This window comes from Abramis brama (genome assembly GCF_963993115.1).
Source record: "Abramis brama genome assembly, chromosome: 18".
Taxonomy (NCBI): Eukaryota; Metazoa; Chordata; class Actinopteri; order Cypriniformes; family Leuciscidae; genus Abramis; species Abramis brama.
The window spans coordinates 32390708-32410664 of record NC_139980.1 but is presented as its reverse complement, the minus strand read 5'-3'; the positions used below and the strand labels follow the sequence as shown (position 1 = coordinate 32410664).

The window sequence follows — 19957 nt, the reverse complement described above, 5'->3', positions numbered from 1 at the left end:
GCCTGAGTGACACATACTGTAATCGGCATGGTCATGATTGCATGATCTTCATAAAAAATTATGATAGCCTAAAAAAAAAAAAAAAAAAAAAAAAACTGCTTTAAAAAAAACTGCTTTACAACATTGGGTCTTCAGTGGCTTGGAAATGCCACAAAAAAAAAAAACTAAAACTGTTTTTTAAACCTAAAAGCGCCAGGTAAACTCCGAATGACACAACAGACAGCACTTTCCATCAAGTTCTCCGCATCTCCAATAGTGTATAGGCAAGACCCACTCGCAAATAATCTTAGGGCAATGCAAACAGTTTGTGCTGTAGTTAAAGCCCGACTCCGACAAGTCGAAAATAAATGTGCGTTTCCAACAATTTAATAATGTAAACGACAATCTCACGAGTCACGAGAAAAAAATATACATCTCAGAAAGTGGACTATCGCGCTGCGCTGGACTTCCCGTATCAGGGGATCTAATCCTGTTTACATGAAATAAGCCTGCTCCCGAGCAGGTTTAAGCTTGCGCACCTGTTGCTATGACAGCAAGTCCAGGATGAGCTTCGAAGAACCAAACAATCCAAGATCATGCCAAATCGCCAACAATCAAATCCAGCTAACTGAGTTAGCGACGTACGAAGAACGGGCCCCAGGTTTAAGTTCTTCATGAAGTAGACACCAGTTATATAAACACTTGTCTGCGTTGTGTGGCGTGTTGTGGAGACAGACACGGGAAAACAATTTCACTGGATTTTATCTGATGTACAAAACAAATAAAAGCAGCCTCCGAGTATAACGTTATCGCCCTTATTTTACTCTATTAAAAAAATGTGATGTACATTTAATCACCATGTGCTTTCATCTCCACATATAGGCCAAAGACAAAAATATAACTTAAATGGGGCAAAATGACAAAAAATAATCACACAGGTAAGTAAAATAACACAATACACATAAATTGCAGTGAAGATATAGACATAAAAGCAACAATTAAAATAAAGATTAATTAAGATTAACAGGAGCCAAAAATAACTCACCTCTTAAGTGTATTAACAATGCCAAGAGGAAGAGGAGGAGACAAAACAGGAAATTATAGGCTCATGGTGGCGTCACAGCAATTAAAGGGGAAAAACGCTCATTCAGGCAGGTATACCAGACATATGAAAATAAACCATTTTGTGTGAATTATAACAACCAATGCATATGTTTTAACAGTACACTTTCTGTACACAATGTATTTGCGGGTTGTTTTGAATAAGCGGTAAAACAGGGACATTTCAGGGGACAGAACACCAAAAACCGGGACAGTCCCCGGAAAACTGGGACGTCTGGTCACCTGTCTGGTCACTCTTTAAAGTATCTATTGTGTGTTCAACAGAACAAAAGAAAATCATACAGCTTTGGAACAACATGAGGGTGAGTAAGTAATGTCAAAATTTTTCATTTTGGGGTGAACTATCCTTTTAAGCTTATTTAGCCTACCATATGAGGCTTCTTCAAGTCCGGACGCTCCAAGGTAATCATGTCTAGCATTGCTTAGCCATGTCTGCCACCTAGTGGGAACCTAAATCCATTCAGGCTGAGTCTGTTAGCATCTATAATGTCTGAATTAAGTGGATTTACAGGCCGTTGAATCATTCCTTCTGAGACGCTGGGGAGGAAGTGTTGAACCTCCTCTTTCATTTATCACTCCCACGCGCTGCCTCTGCCTCTGCCTACACTTCCGTTTAGAGTTACAATGAGCTCAAGTAAAACTTGATGTAATGTGAAATCATCTGACGTTTATTCCTTTGGAAAACACAGTGGGAATGGGGAGTAGCAAATGCTGGATTTGCTTATGGGAAATGAGTGGAAATCCTTAACAATACTTCCTGAATTAGGCTATTCATTAGGCTATATAAGACAAAATGATATGAATGCTGAAATTCAGCTTTGATCACAGGAATAAATTACATTTTAAAATATATTCGAATAGAAAACACATTTTAAATTGTAATAATATTTCACAATTTTACTGTATTTTTGATCAAATAAATGCATCTTTGGTAAGCAGAATAGACTTAATTCAAAAACACTGAATCGTAATTATTCCAAAGGCTGTATATCGTTCAAAGTTTTGGGGTCAGTAAGAATTTTTTTATGTTTTCTTAGGTTGTTAGGTTGCTTCTTTAATTTGTTTACCTTGTGACTGGCTGTGGATGTGAATGTATTTATGTGAAAGGGATGCAGGTGCGCTTATGGTATTCTGAGGAAAAATAGACATGGGTCAGCAGAATGATAATGTTATAGCATGGGATGTAATGTTTATCTGTTGCTATTTGCTTTAGCAAAGTGTAAAGTTACTAAGTAAGAGAATAACAGCCAAATAAACAGATGAGAATGGACAAGGAATGACTCAAACTAAGGGCTATAAATACACAGAGTAACTAAAGGGCTAAACGAGGAACAGGTGAACAAATCAAACAATAAGTCACTATGACAACCAATGAAACAAAAAGGAAACACAGAAAACAAAGAGTTACAAACTAAAAGTCCATGAAATTTGAAACAGAATCCAAACTGAACGTAACATAACTCCCCCCTCCCGAAAGACGCGTCCTCGCTTTGTAAATGTCCAACTGAGGATGGAGGGAGGGGACTGGTGGTGGACGGAAGCCAGAGAGTGACCCAGCAAAGGCCAGAGGAGGGAGGAGCCAGAAACCCGACCGACAGAGATGGAGTCGGGAAAGGTGAGACCCTGGCAAAACCAAGGAGACGAAGAGAATGGGCGACGACGAAGGACCAGGAGGCCAAGGCCATGGTGAGGAGCGGCCGTGGTAGAGTCAAAGTGCTAGAGGACTGAGGTAGATGACGTCCCAGGTAGAGAAGAGGGAGCGAGGAGCCGACTGGTCGATGGGCCGAGGTGAAGCCAGGGGATCAGGAGGCCAAGGCAGAGCCATGGTGAGTAGCGGCTGCGGTGGAGCCAAAGTGCTAGAGGACTGAGGTAGATGACGTCCCAGGTAGAGAAGAGGGAGCGAGGAGCCGACTGGTCGATGGGCTGAGGTGAAGCCAGGGGATCAAAACACCAAGGTGGAGCTGGAGACCGGAAAGCCCAACGAGGATCTGAGCAGCTGACCGGAGACACCAAAAGAAGAGCCGAGGGGCTGAAGGGAGCCAGCGGAGGTGGGGCGAGGAACTGAATGGCATTGTCAAAAGAGGAGGGAGCCAGATCTAAAAACTCACAGCTAAGGTGGTCCTCGAAGGAACAATCTCTTGTGTGAGGCAGAGAAGCTGGACTGCTGGTAGATCCATTATAATCTCTTCTGGGTCTGTTCATCTATCAAGGTTGGTTGCATCAAAGGAAGAGGAAAGGCAGGATCTACAATAAACTCAGCAGTCATGTTTATTAATAATACTTGGCAAAAAAATATATATATGCGGGAGCACATCAAACCCAGTAGGAGAATAACAGCCAGAGAACTACCTGAAGGGCTAAGTGAGGAACAGGTGAATCAAATCAGTCAAACAGTGTGTCGCTATGACAACCAATTAAACCATTCTAAACCATTCCATTCCATGGAAACAAAAAGAAAACACAGGAAACAAAGTTACAAACTAAAAGTCCATGAAAGCAAAACTGCACTGAACATTAGTTATATTTTACAGCAAATACAAATGTTTTTATTTTGGATAAAGAACATGAAGCCTATTTTTTGCATTTCATTACTGCAGTGCAATAAATTAATAAATAAAATAAAAATTATAGATTATTTAAATAGCATCGGTTTTAGTTAATTTGTGCATTTATTTAACAACTACAAAAAAGACTGATATACATTTTGAAACACATCCTTTTAAATGAATCTCTAGCTGGACAGACGGGGCTTAAATATAGAAAAGTGCGTAAATCACACTGTCAATGTGAAGGTGGAGGATTTGGACTTCAAAAGGAAACGCAGGCCTGCGGGTCAGGATGGAACCGTGTTATGATGCGTTTCCTGTTAGATAAAGCTCTCCATGTGGGCCACACTAATGAGGTGGCAGGAAAAACATCCCGTGTGGCTCAGTCATGTGAACATGGAGAAACGAAGAGATTAAACCTTCCATGCTCAGTAAAACAGACTCATGGATCTCTAATGAATCCAAACACATCTTGGGCTCATTACGATTCTTTGTCGTAAACACTCATTCAGGGTGACTACAACAGCTTCTGCTCTCGTCATAAGATCAACTAAGTCTGTGGTTTTGCCATCTTGAATTGCGGTGTTGTGTTTGATTGGCTCTGACTATGGAGCACATTTGTCTCGTTTTCAACTCTTGGGTCAAAGACGTTCATCACTAAACGAAAACAAGCAGGATGTAGAGTCAAAGTTTGCAGTTAACGTTTCCTGCTGGTTCAATCCTCTGCTCATTGGGTCTGCTATTTATTCCACAAGGGCCTTTTAACAAGCCCAGAATCAGTTATGCAAATTGTAATTCCTTTGCATTAATATTGTGGCAATGCTGGGAAAAAAACAGCTTAACAAATCTAAGGTGGTTAGCTAGTCTCACAACTTAACTGGTCTGATTGGGTGGTTTCAGAAGAGTCTCGTCTGATGGTCAGACGATGCTTTCGGGAAACGCACCCCAGGCTAGGAGACCATCTTTAAGACCAGCACATTACCTAATAAGTTGAGTATTTCAGCAGAGATATGATGTCACATTGTGTAAATTGATTTTATAGTTTCTATACAGTTTGTGTACAATATTGTGTTAATTCGTTTGTTAGGCCGCATAATAAAAAGGCTAGCTTAGCATGCTAACTACATAACTGAAAATACAAAACACAAGAGAAATCAGCCATCAGTGTGTTTATCGTGTAATCTTGCATGGATTCAAACTTTAACATTTGCAAAATAAGAAATGTATGTGTTCATGTTGGTGAAATTGCTGCAATTATGATACAACAACCATATTGTACACAGAGCAGCTAAATTAATAATTTATATGTCATCACTTATAATGCCAAAAAAAAAAAAAGGATAATAGAGAATTGTTAAGACAAAACATAACAAATAAAGTACCCCAGGTAAAATTATCTAAAACCTGTGCCTAAAATAGCCATTTAGCCTCTGATATTTAGTTTTAAAGGTAATGCCGGCGTTAGTCTGGTAGAAGTCAAAACTTTTAAAAAGATGGTAACACTTTATTTTAATGGTCCCTTTTGAACATTTAGTTGACTATGAGTAACTTTGCAACTACATGTCAACTAACTCTCATTAGAGTATTAGTAGACTTTCTGCTTAATATTTACTAACTATTTATCATGATGGTTCTCCAACAGACATTCTACTGACTAGAAGTATCTTTGCAACTACATGTCAACTTATTCTAACCCTAACCCTACCAGTCTACTAATACTCTACTAATACTCTAATGATAGTTAATAGACATGTAGGTGCAACTTTACTGATAGTCAGCAGAATGTGTTAAAGGGACCATCAAAATAAAGTGAAACCAAAAAGATTTCCAATTTACGAATTAAAGAGGTTTCAACTTACAAGATCAAAAAAAAGACATGAACACATTTAATACTGGGAAATTTGTAATTGTGGTAATTTACAACATGATGCATATTTAACACAGTGGATTACTATAATGGTGAGAAGGAATTTAAGAATCGCAGTGTTCACATTTAAAAAGTTCATTGATCAGTTTTGCACCTGACCCTGAATTACCATTTCAATTATGCTCAAAATTAAAACAAAAACAAAAAAAACAAAAAAAAATGGAAAAATCTAAAAACAAAAGCATCCCTTATTCACTCATAATTAATTAATTAATTCATTAATCACTTATTTTTCATTAAGTTATCAGTAAAGTCATTTAAAGAAGCAAAGTTCTGTCTAAACTGTTTGTAAAATCATTCATTGTTGCACTAAATTAAATCACATTTACAGAACTTTTTGAAATAATTTACACAAACTTTGCTTGTGGTAGAGTGTTATTGATTATAATGGTTTGGCGGTGTAGGGAATACACTGATTAGTTGTAGATTGACAGGAGGACGATGAGTGCTGTGGTCAAGCTCAGAGCCAGAAGTGGATGTTGGCTGATGGAGGACGTCCCATCAGTCACCCTGATGTCTTGAGCCCCACACTGGGAGCAATCCGACCCACACAGCGAACACAGAGACATGTGCTGTCTTATCTCAGATGTGTAGGACCGCACTGTCCTCCGTTCTGCAGAGGATAAGAGAATGAAACAAGGAACTTGAAAAGCATACTGGAACACAACAGCAAATGAAAGACCATGAATTAGATTGTTTGGAGCAATTATTTAAAGAGTCTTACGCGGCTCATAGTAGTCGTAGATCATCATCACAGCATCTTGGACATTGGCCACCTTAAAGTCCATTATGGTGGATATTTCAATGCACTTTTCGAATATGGTCACCTGTGATGAGAGGAAAGATGTAAAATTGGAGATACAGCCAAGAACCATCCGATGCATAATGCACACACAAAAATAACCAAATAAACCATCATAAGAACAAAAACACACCGCAAAAATGGATTTTCTTGCTTAGTATTTGTGTCTTGTTTTCCAGTACAAATATATAAACATTCATAAATCAAGATACATTTACTTGAGAAGCAAAATGACAGGAGATATTAAGTCTTGTTTTCGGAAAAAATGTATGTTTGCTTAAAACAAGAAAAATAAATCTGCCAATGGGGTCAGAAAAATAAACTTAATTCATAGGACAAATAAGATTATAATAAAGTTATTTTTGCAGAGCAGACTTAGCACCCTTATAATAAAATATTGAATGAATATAAGTAAAGGCTGGCCCACACTACAAGATATTAGGGCCAATTTTAGGCCCAATTCTCCCCTTCCAATCCTAGGTAAAGTCCCCATTATCTTGATGTTATTTTATCCAGTAGTGTGAGGTGTGTTAAGAGTGACCATAAATATCCAACATGTTAAATATTAAATTAAAATAGTCATTTAACATCAGAAATCCTGTCCAAACACTATTATGGCCATTTCTTCTTGCTCGTCGTCCACCATGTTTGTTTACTCTAAAGTCACGTTTGACCACGAGAGATATTGTGAGAATGTCATGTTTGTGATCTCTCACATTTAGAAAATCTGATACAATTTAAAAAATCTGTTAATGTGGGCCAGCCTTAAGTAATTAAGTTGCAAAGAGGAACTCACCGTGTCTAAGTAAAGTATAACTCGTCCTGAAGGCGTCTCCACTCTTCTGACTAGATCATCTATCTGGACACCATCTTGGGCCAAACTGAATCCCGTGAGTAAACCCACGTCCAGTATGGCCATACCCGTCTGACTCAGGCCCTGGCCTTCCCTCAGACTTAAAGAAATGGACAGAAATTATGCTTTCAGACAGATTTCTACTCAAAAGTGATTCCATTAATATCTACAGCAGCCCCAAAAAGTATTTGGACATAAATAGTTTGAATTTTATGATTTGCATTATATATAGAATATTGCTAGTTGTCTAATAAACCTGGCATTGTATATTATGATTATTGATGGCTCATTGATGAATTGCTTTTGTTCCTCTTTTCTCTTTGGATAAGAGCATCTGCTAAATGCATAAATGTAAATTTTGATGATGTAGAATATACATCTTATTATTCAAGTATGCTGCTTTGATGTCAACACTGATGTTTCTTTTTACATCTATAACGACACTACTGTTACTGTTTGTAAAAAATATACTTTTATTATCTTATTGGTAAACATGCTACTTATTTCATCAGATAAAAATGGTACATTTATTTCAATGTTTATTAATGTGCAGTGTCCCTTTTTAAATAAATATATTTTTTTATATAAATAAATGCCATTTTTTTGATAGTTTGTTATGTAAATGCAAATACATTTTTAATTGCAGCTCAAATGTAAATACTTGTTTGGGGCTGCTGTATTTTGTTTTTTTCAAGCTGGGCAATTCATTTGCAATTAATTAAACGATTCTGATATTTTGAAAACAATCAAGATTAAACAATAATTGTTGATCTAATTTATTTTTTATATTATTTATGTAAATGTGTGTATACACTCACAAACATGTGTATATACATACATACAATTATTTTTTTATAATAATCTTTTTTTTTTATTATATATATATATATATATATATATATAAATGTGTGATGTTTCCAAAGTCAGTGAGTAATGTTGTTAAATAATCATGATCTGAATATTGACCAAAATAATCGTGATTATGATTTTCCATAATCGAGCAGCTCTATTGTTTTGACTTTTTAATCAAATTTTTTGGTGCTGATGAAATAATTTTGGCAAAAAGCGAGTCGTGCGTGTGTGTTCAGTCCAACCGCTCACCTGAAACATATGTGAAGGTTCACACGAAACTCCTCATTGTCCATTACGTCTATATACAAATAAAAGGCCTCATCTGTGTGTGTATCACGCCGTCTGAGAGACCTTCTCGAGTTCATCACGTTGTAGAACACAGTAAGCTGAAACAGTAAGAAAATTTATGATAAAAGTCTTTGGGAGTTGTTTTCCCATTTTATCGCTTCGTAAAGTAACAGCACATCTCTCCTCAACAAGTCAAATGATTTGAGGAATCATTCATGTCTGAAGCACAAATGAACAAACATCAGGTCAAGTCTGCTTTCGTGAATCTTCTGAAGAACAGAGATCTGGACACAGTTTTACTGTTTCACTGCTTCTCAAAGCAGCTCAAGATGTTGTTGGTGTCTCAGCGCCTGGGCCGTTTACGTGCTCCATGGCCAGCAATCAAAGGTATAATTACACACTGGACTCAGAAAGCCATTACGTCTCTATTTATCTTTATGGGGATTTCAGTTATTATCCACAGCTGCTGAACCTTCATAACCTGCTGCTTGGCAGGTGATAGCTTGATCCCGCTAAACTGTCAGGACGGTCCACGTGTTGTTCAACAAGCAACTTGTTTTACTTTTAGCTGTTGTGTAACTATAATATTTGCTTTTGTACCAGACTAAATTCTCAACCGGGGTTTTAGTGTGCTAACAGAAGTTTCTGTATTAAAAGACCTGCCGTATATACAGTAATTAAGGCCTGTTTCGCACACACTGCATCTACTTTGCATGACGTCTGTTATGATCATAACGTACTGGCAGATGTTACCTACGAGTTTAGACATACCTGAAACAGAGCAATGCCTTTACCCTCTGCCACCACTTCAACGTCAATCCTCTCACTTGCAGCAGTCTGTAGAGGCAAACCAAACATTAGTATGCTTTGCTTAGCAGATCTTGACAAATTACTAAGGTCGCAAACAGTTAGCTAGTTATTTGCAATGATAACTTTGAAACTTTGAAGTTATTCACTACTATTGGGGTTGGTAAGATTTTTAAATGTTTTTTAAAAGAAGTCTCTTTTACTCACCATGTATTTCATAAGAAATACAGCAAAAATAGTCATATTGTGAAATATTATAACAATTTAAAATATTTGTGTTGAATATATTTTAAAATGTAATTTATTCCTGTGATCAAAGCTGAATTTTCAATATCTATCTTTTGTGCATGGAACACCATTATTACTCCAGTCTTCAGTGTCACATGATCCTTCAGAAATCATTATAATATGCTGATTTGCTACTCAAGAATTATTTCTGATAATTAACAATCTTGTCAAACCATGATAACTTTTTAAAAGATTCTTTGATGAATAGAAAGTTCAAAAGAACAGCATTTATTTGAAACATAAATCTTTTCTATCATTAAATGTCTTTACCATCACTTTTGACCAATTTAATGCATCCTTGCTGAATAAAAGTATTTATTTATTTGAAAAAAAAAAAAAATCTTTTGAGTGGTAGTTGGTGTCAGCACAGATCTAGATCTGTGTATTATACATACGGGAAGGTCTTGGCTCTGTTGCAGCAGGTAATTGGATCGGTCTATGTTGAACATGGCAGCACCGTTCACTGTGATGGTGAGATCCACGAACTCGCCGCTGTTGATGGTGGCGTAGACTGACAGTGCATGCAACGCCATCACCGTATCCTGACAATAAAGAAAAACACAGAGCACAGATATTACAATAAAGCTTCAGAACTGATCAAAACAACAAAAACGGCATTCAACAAGGGAAAAATGGGATAAGCATGTATTAAAACAGTAAATAGTTTCCGTTTTGATTTCATGCGTAAATGGCAGATGTGTTCATCTCTCAGGCCCTGTTTACACCTGGTATTAAGATGCTTTTTGGTCGATCGGATCACAAGTGGACGAGGGAGACACATTCCCATTTACACCTGGTGTTTTAATCCGTCTCTTTTGTCCACTTTCAACCGCTTCTGTCCTGATTTCTTTGAGGGGAGGGTCTATGGGCGGATGAATGTATGGGCTTTTTCAGATCTTTCAATCTAATGGACAAAATAAGCTCACGCAATTTACATATGAACACGACCGGAGAAAAGAGAAAAACACACGGAAAGCATCAGCTTTAGTTTCTGCTCTGACAGCCGAAAGACCAGCCGAACGCTGTGAGTGTGTGTTAGACACCAGGAGTGGAGAGAGAACATTGTGTTTGGCACGTTTTTTATCTTCCAACCAAACGTGGGTCTTTAGGTGACAGAGTTTAAATCCCGTCTGGCTAGAGCTCTTCTCATAATGTTTACTCATCAGGTCAGTAAGAGGAGAGTAGAAGGTCTTTTGTGGCTGTTTGAACACATTCGACCTCATGAGCGTTTACATTACGAAAGCAATCCGATCGAATGTGTTTTCATCTACCTCTGGAAGTGGTCAGAAGTGGACAAGCTCAAACCGTTTTAGACCTCGTTTACACCTGTATTTAGCGTCGTCCACTTGTGATCCGATCGACCACAACGCATCTTACTACCAGGTGTAAACATGGTCTCAGGTGCATCTGTGTCACAGAAACCTAGCTTTCAATCTCCTGCCACCAGAGGTGGACAAAGTACACAACTTCCTTACTTGAGTACAGATACTACTGGTCAAATATTACTCCGTTACAAGTAAAAGTTGTAAAGACCGATTCTTACTTAAGTAAAAGTACAGAAGTACTCGTTTTTAAAAGTACTTAAGTATCAAAAGTAAAAAGTAAATGTCAATGCATTGTTTTATTATTGTTGCATTGTTGAATGTAATACTTACAGTACCTTATGCCTCTGAATCTATGCCTGCCTACCCTCATATCAATATCACATTTATTTCTAGAACACAGTTCCAGTAGTGGGATTGAATGTGAGATTGAATAAGTGCACTCAATAACGTCCACAATGGTTTCGGACACCCAAATGGCTGTTCCCTCAAATAGTGCCCTTGGCTTAGTTTTTTGGCTTTGTCGTCAACCCGACTTTCATTTCCAACCAAAATCCAACGTCTGTCCGACGTCGGGTTCTGACGTAAATCTGACGTCGGGTTTTGACGTCAATCCCCTGACTGATGTTACTACTTTCTACTCAAGGACCTTGACAGAAATGTAGTGGAGTAAAAAGTATGATATTTGTCTTTCAAATGTAGTGAAGTTAAAGTAAAAAGTTTCCAGAAAAGATAATACTCAAGTAAAGTACAGATACTCAAAAAGTGTACTTAAGTACAGTACTAAGTAAATGTAGTTTGTTACTGTCCACCTCTGCCTGCCACCTGGTAAATAACACCGCACATGTGCAGAGCAGAGCACAAAAACAGCCACACATCCTTTAATCTTTACATGCTCAAACAAACACTACCAGGACTCTCTTGGCAAGCGCAGTCAGATGTTCTCCTGTTGGATTCAAGTTGTTGTGTCAAAGCAAGGCGCTTCAGCATGATTGCAGCGCTTTATCAAAGCTCAACGTCCCGGGAAACTGCTAGTGGTTAGTGTTCCTGACAGAACGCAGGCCAGACATCCGGGTTAATATCATGAGGCTCTTTTTAAAATTAAAAGTACATTTTCTTTTCTCACCTCGATGGCCTCTCACACATCTTGATTTCCAGTTGAAACATTCGCCTGCCAACAAATTCATCTCCCTGAATCAGTGGGTTTGTTAGATCAAAGATGTGTGTAATCATAAACACTGGGACACTAATTAATACCTCAATAGATGTTAAAGCCTGTTTACTTTCTTAAAGGAATATTTCCAGGTTCATTTGTGGTGTGATTTCAACTTGTCCTTCCTTTTCTTTAAAAAAAGCAAAAACCTGAGGCACTTACAATTGGTGAATAAGTGAATCCACAAACATTCAAACACTCAATGTTTCAATAGTACAGCAATAGATGTAGAATAAGTGTTAATATGAGTTTAGTATGAAAAAAATGCTTACTAATATCTTCTGTTTAAAGTTCAAATAAGAGTTTTCAGAGAAAAACTAATGTAAGTGCTTTTACAAAATTATAAGCAACACATTTCTGCTTTTAAATCTTCAAAAACATTGGCAATGTGACTTCCATTGTAACCCAGTCTTTCTAAAATGTCGACATTCATTTCAGGAGCCCGAATGCCTAAAAGTGCGGTCTACGTTCGGTCATTCTGTCCCATATAGACAGTTCCTATTGTCTTTCATGAGTTGAACGTCTGTTTAACACACCTGAGTGGATCCGTATCCCCCGAGATGGTTTCTTTGCTGACTGAGCCACTTCATCAGACTGAATCCTTCGTCTATTAGTTTCAGTTTGTACATGGAGAGCAGTACATATGCAGATATCTCAATGTCGGCTGAACGCGGCTGCCAGGAATTGTACAAGATGTCGCCTGGAGATCTCCAAGTTGGCACTCCATCTGAAAGACCCAGAATGCAGCGTCACCATCCAACTATTATAAACACATTAGCGTTTAACACATTTTACTGTGCCAGGTACGACACTCATCCATAACAGTACAGCTGGTCGCCACACTGTGTGGAATTAAAGGAAACGTATCGGTTATTTTCTAATGGGTTATGAATGTTTCACATCTGTGGCATGCTGTCGATTACCACAGACAATAGTTTCACTCCTCAGAGAGTATATGCAGGGTATATTTACCGACAACTAGTGCTCTGTTCAGCAGCTGTGTGAGGGCAGATGGAGCGCTGGTGCTGTTGGCCAGTGACAGAGCGTAGGTGACTAAAGACAGGCTGTAGTTACTGGAGATTCCCTGAGCCAGTCGAGACTTCAGGAAACTCAAGGCAGAAGACACACTGCCTTCATATGTACTCTAGCAGGAGACACAAAACAGTCTTCAATCAATCAATCTATCTATCTATCTATCTATCTATCTATCTATCTATCTATCTATCTATCTATCTGTGATAATCAATCTATCTATCTATCTATCTATCTATCTATCTATCTATCTATCTATCTATCTATCTGTGATAATCAATCTATCTACCTGTGATAATCAATCTATCTATCTATCTATCTATCTATCTATCTATCTATCTATCTGTGATAATCAATCAATCTATCTATCTATCTATCTATCTATCTATCTATCTATCTATCTGTGATAATCAATCTATCTATCTATCTATCTATCTATCTATCTATCTATCTATCTGTGATAATCAATCAATCTATCTATCTATCTATCTATCTATCTATCTATCTATCTATCTATCTATCTGTGATAATCAATCTATCTACCTGTGATAATCAATCTATCTATCTGTCTGTGATAATCAATCAATCAATCTATCTATCTATCTATCTATCTATCTATCTATCTATCTATCTGTGATAATCAATCTATCTATCTATCTATCTATCTATCTGTGATAATCAATCTATCTATCTATCTATCTATCTATCTATCTATCTATCTATCTGTGATAATCAATCAATCTATCTATCTATCTATCTATCTATCTATCTATCTATCTATCTATCTATCTATCTATCTATCTGTGATAATCAATCAATCTATCTATCTATCTATCTATCTATCTATCTGTGATAATCAATCTATCTATCTATCTATCTATCTATCTGTGATAAATCAATCAATCTATCTATCTATCTATCTATCTATCTATCTATCTATCTGTGATAATCAATCTATCTATCTATCTATCTATCTATCTATCTATCTGTGATAATCAATCAATCTATCTATCTATCTATCTATCTGTGATAATCAATCTATCTATCTATCTATCTATCTATCTATCTATCTATCTATCTGTGATAAATCAATCAATATATCTATCTATCTATCTATCTATCTATCTATCTATCTATCTATCTATCTGTGATAATCAATCTATCTATATATCTATCTATCTATCTGTGATAATCAATCTATCTATCTATCTATCTATCTATCTATCTATCTATCTATCTATCTATCTATCTATCTATCTATCTATCTATCTGTGATAATCAATCTATCTACCTGTGATAATCAATCTATCTATCTATCTGTGATAATCAATCAATCTATCTATCTATCTATCTATCTATCTATCTATCTATCTATCTATCTGTGATAATCAATCTATCTATCTATCTATCTATCTATCTATCTATCTGTGATAAATCAATCAATCTATCTATCTATCTATCTATCTATCTATCTATCTATCTGTGATAATCAATCTATCTATATATCTATCTATCTATCTGTGATAATCAATCTATCTATCTATCTGTGATAAATCAATCTATCTATCTATCTATCTATCTATCTATCTATCTATCTATCTATCTGTGATAATCAATCTATCTACCTGTGATAATCAATCTATCTATCTATCTGTGATAATCAATCAATCTATCTATCTATCTATCTATCTATCTATCTATCTATCTATCTATCTATCTATCTATCTATCTATCTATCTGTGATAATCAATCTATCTACCTGTGATAATCAATCTATCTATCTATCTGTGATAATCAATCAATCTATCTATCTATCTATCTATCTATCTATCTATCTATCTGTGATAATCAATCTATCTATCTATCTATCTATCTATCTGTGATAAATCAATCAATCTATCTATCTATCTATCTATCTATCTATCTATCTATCTATCTATCTATCTATCTATCTGTGATAATCAATCTATCTATATATCTATCTATCTATCTGTGATAATCAATCTATCTATCTATCTGTGATAAATCAATCTATCTATCTATCTATCTATCTATCTATCTATCTATCTATCTATCTATCTATCTATCTATCTGTGATAATCAATCTATCTACCTGTGATAATCAATCTATCTATCTATCTGTGATAATCAATCAATCTATCTATCTATCTATCTATCTATCTATCTATCTATCTATCTATCTATCTATCTATCTGTGATAATCAATCTATCTATCTATCTATCTATCTATCTGTGATAATCAATCTATCTATCTATCTATCTATCTATCTATCTATCTATCTATCTATCTGTGATAAATCAATCAATCAATCTATCTATCTATCTATCTATCTGTGATAATCAATCTATCTATATATCTATCTATCTATCTGTGATAATCAATCTATCTATCTATCTATCTATCTATCTATCTATCTATCTATCTATCTATCTATCTGTGATAAATCAATCTATCTATCTATCTATCTATCTATCTATCTATCTATCTATCTGTGATAATCAATCTATCTACCTGTGATAATCAATCTATCTATCTATCTATCTGTGATAATCAATCAATCTATCTATCTATCTATCTATCTATCTATCTATCTATCTATCTATCTATCTATCTATCTATCTGTGATAATCAATCTATCTATCTATCTATCTATCTATCTATCTATCTATCTGTGATAATCAATCAATCTATCTATCTATCTATCTATCTATCTATCTGTGATAATCAATCTATCTATCTATCTATCTATCTATCTATCTATCTGTGATAATCAATCTATCTATCTATCTATCTATCTATCTATCTATCTATCTATCTATCTATCTGTGATAATCAATCTATCTATCTATCTATCTATCTATCTATCTATCTGTGATAATCAATCTATCTATCTATCTATCTATCTATCTATCTATCTATTTGTGATAATCAATCAATCTATCTATCTATCTATCTATCTATCTATCTATCTGTGATAATCAATCAATCTATCTATCTATCTATCTATCTATCTATCTATCTATCTATCTATCTATCTGTGATAATCAATCAATCTATCAATCTATCAATCTATCAATCTATCTATCCATCCATCCATCCAGCTATCTGTCTGTCTGAACTCACCTTGTATTCAGCGTCCTCCAGAAGTGCAATGAGGACGTACGCTGTGAGAGACACAGGTCCATCCAGACCGCCCTGGAGCTCTGTGTGTATGACCTGACCCGGCTCTCTGAACGACCCGTCAGGGTCCTGATGGACAGACAGCCAATATGCTGTCCTCTGCATCACCACCGGGTCAATGGAGATGAAGGCCTGAGCCTGGAGGAAACACCTGAGCACGAACGCTGACAGCCTGAAGAAGTTACATTGAAATGGAGAAACCCACCCAAATTAACTTCGGTTAAACAGGCGTATGATAATTTGGGTAAATGTGTAAGCTAGATGTATGCTTTTATAATAAATTGTCTATCTATCTATCTATCTATCTATCTATCTATCGTAATAATGTATGATTTGCAAAAATGAAAACTGCTGCTTCTGTGTAGATGAGAGAATCAAAGTACACTCACTTAAAGGATTATTAGGAACACCATACTAATACTGTGTTTGACCCCCTTTCGCCTTCAGAACTGCCTTAATTCTACGTGGCATTGATTCATGAAATGTTGGCCCATATTGATAGGATAGCATCTTGCAGTTGATGGAGATTTGTGGGATGCACATCCAGGGCACGAAGCTCCCGTTCCACCACATCCCAAAGATGCTCTATTGGGTTGAGATCTGGTGACTGTGGGGGCCATTTTAGTACAGTGAACTCATTGTCATGTTCAAGAAACCAATTTGAAATGATTCGAGCTTTGTGACATGGTGCATTATCCTGCTGGAAGTAGCCATCAGACGACGGGTACATGGTGGTCATAAAGGGATGGACATGGTCAGAAACAATGCTCAGGTAGGCCGTGGCATTTAAACGATGCCCAATTGGCACTAAGGGGCCTAAAGTGTGCCAAGAAAACATCCCCCACACCATTACACCACCACCACCAGCCTGCACAGTGGTAACAAGGCATGATGGATCCATGTTCTCATTCTGTTTACGCCAAATTCTGACTCTACCATCTGAATGTCTCAACAGAAATCGAGACTCATCAGACCAGGCAACATTTTTCCAGTCTTCAACTGTCCAATTTTGGTGAGCTTGTGCAAATTGTAGCCTCTTTTTCCTATTTGTAGTGGAGATGAGTGGTACCCGGTGGGGTCTTCTGCTGTTGTAGCCCATCCGCCTCAAGGTTATGCGTGTTGTGGCTTCACAAATGCTTTGCTGCATACCTCGGTTGTAACGAGTGTTTATTTCAGTCAAAGTTGCTCTACTATCAGCTTGAATCAGTCGGCCCATTCTCCTCTGACCTCTAGCATCAACAAGGCATTTTCGCCCACAGGACTGCCGCATACTGGATGTTTTTCCCTTTTCACACCATTCTTTGTAAACCCTAGAAATGGTTGTGCGTGAAAATCCCAGTAACTGAGCAGATTGTGAAATACTCAGACTGGCCCGTCTGGCACCAACAACCATGCCACGCTCAAAATTGCTTAAATCCCCTTTCTTTCCCATTCTGACATTCAGTTTGGAGTTCAGGAGATTGTCTTGACCAGGACCACACCCCTAAATGCATTGAAGCAACTGCCATGTGATTGGTTGATTAGATAATTGCATTAATGAGAAATTGAACAGGTGTTCCTAATAATCCTTTAGGTGAGTGTATATGCGCGTTGTGCACACGCTACATTGATTATGGCCAAGCATGCACCCTTAAAATAGCATATGAATAACTTGCGCAACGCGCCACTGACTTTAAACTATTTTTTCCTGGTTAGTGGCGCAATTGTTTTCTAAACCTGCAAAATAGCATGAAGGAACGTTTGCGCCGGAACACGCCTCCTTTTTTGCGCTGAACCGCCCAGGGAGCGCAAGTTCATTCCCTAGTTTAGCGGCGTGCTTCTGTGGAGGGAAAAGCGCGCTTTGCGCGGGTGCAAAATAGGAATGATACATGCGTCGGTGTACAAAGTCAATTGCGCTGGGTGCAAGATAGGGCCCTTAATGAGTAATGGGTGTGTTTTGGGCGTAACGTGCGTTAAACCAATCAGAGTCTCATCTCCCATTCCCTTTAAAAGCCAGCGGATTCGCTATTTACATGGCGCAATTTGCAAGTGTAGACTGAACGCTTCTCCAGAGAGGAAACTGTTCTGCTCGTGCACGAGATTAAAGCTGCATGTGTGTGTGTGCGCGAGGTTAATGCGCGTGAGCAGACCATCTACGGGACAAGCCAGATTCAACCATATCTTTATGAACACAATATTAATCTTTTACATTGTAATCCTTTTATTTTTAATATTTGGCTAGTTTGTGTGCTGCTGCGCATCCCTATATGTGTAATAAGCAGAGTGGACCCGTCTATAGGCATTACTAATGGACCCTTTAAATAACAAAAAAAAAATAGCAACGCGCCAACAATGCACCTGAACATACCTCGTTTTCAGACCAGCAGCCCATGCATTTGCTATTTAAACAACGTGGCGCAGGACGTGAAAATGATAACTGCGTCGGATTGAAACTAGCAAAAAATACTTGCGTCGCGCCTGGTGCCGCATTGCGCCGGGTGTATGATAGGGCCCTAAGTTTTTGGGGTAGAGTTTAAGCTGTTCTGTATTTATTTATGTATACCATGTGCTGCCAGAATAATCACTGTCTCCAAAAGCACTGAAGGAGCCATCAAGCCTTTGGTAGGAAAGCTCACGTTCATACGCTGCAATCAAACAGAACAGACGTGTTAACTCAAGGACTTCTGCTGTGTTTCTCAGGAGGACTATAAGAATTCACAACACTCACCTTCCATCATGTAGCTCATAGCCTTGCTCCTGGTCTGTTCCTCGGCTTGCTTGGTATTTCTCAGATACTCCAGAACATAAATATTTGGAGCAAAATGGATCATGTTCTGCTCACCACAACCGTAAGGCATCTCAATGAGAGAGTCCAGATTTCCAATGGATGGGCCCAAAACGTCACCTTCAACATAGACACATATAGAAGAGGGTCAGATAAGATGTTTGTACTCAAAAGAAGCCTGATAACAGCCAGAAAACCTCTTACAATAGAAACACAGGGTGAGGACACATACCCACAGCAGATACAGTGGCCCTCTGACTGTCAGAAACCACATCTGCAGGAAAACTAAAGGCCATCGTCCTGGACAATGTGTTCTGGTTCAGGGGGAACTCCAGAAACAATGTTTGAGTTGACGACTGCTCCAGTCCCTCTGGCTAGAGAGAAATCATTCAACACAAAAAGAGTTTAGGATTTTCCACTCTCCCAGCTGCTACACACTATGATAGTATTTGTTGTACGTTAAATATAGAATCATCAAAAATGATGTTTTTTTATTTATTTATTTTATTATCATGAATTGTTTTTAATAATGCTATAATTAATTGTTGCACTGTCTTTATTTTAATATGAATGTGTTACAGATTTTGCTTTGCTGTAATAAATATAGAATCATCAAAAATAATGAGAAAAACAGCTAAAAATGTCTGGATGCTTTATAGTCATGAACATATGAGGCAAAAAATGGCTCTTTTTTATCATTTTTGTCATTAAAAAAGGTTTAAAAAATACTTAAATAAATTGCTGTATTATCTTTAATTATTTAAAATAAAAATATCAACTTATTATTAATACATTTGCTTTGCTGTAATAAATATAGAATCAGCAAAATTTTGAGGAAAAAAATCTAAAAATGTCCAGATGCATTACAGTCATAACCATGTGAGGAGAAAATTTGCTTAATTGTCAAGAAAGTAATGTCAAAATGCAAAACTAAATTGTACTGTCTTCAGTTTGTTTAAA

The 19957-nt window shown here is 37.0% G+C and overlaps 1 protein-coding gene across 1 annotated transcript in view; it reads right to left on the bottom strand.

Annotated features, from left to right (window-relative positions):
• Positions 1-5535: 5535 nt before the first annotated feature.
• cd109 (CD109 molecule) overlaps positions 5536-19957 on the bottom strand; it is a gene marked incomplete at its 5' end in the record, with an annotated part of 28616 nt that continues 14194 nt past the window's right edge. Inside the window, 12 exons of the mRNA XM_084090752.1 lie at positions 5536-6187; positions 6299-6401; positions 7173-7329; positions 8331-8467; positions 9141-9206; positions 9860-10006; positions 12536-12726; positions 12972-13143; positions 16177-16405; positions 18776-18857; positions 18941-19117; positions 19230-19371. Coding sequence (XP_083946878.1) covers positions 5991-6187; positions 6299-6401; positions 7173-7329; positions 8331-8467; positions 9141-9206; positions 9860-10006; positions 12536-12726; positions 12972-13143; positions 16177-16405; positions 18776-18857; positions 18941-19117; positions 19230-19371 — 1800 coding nt within the window. The 3' untranslated portion in view covers positions 5536-5990. The remainder of the gene's footprint in view (positions 6188-6298; positions 6402-7172; positions 7330-8330; positions 8468-9140; positions 9207-9859; positions 10007-12535; positions 12727-12971; positions 13144-16176; positions 16406-18775; positions 18858-18940; positions 19118-19229; positions 19372-19957) is intronic.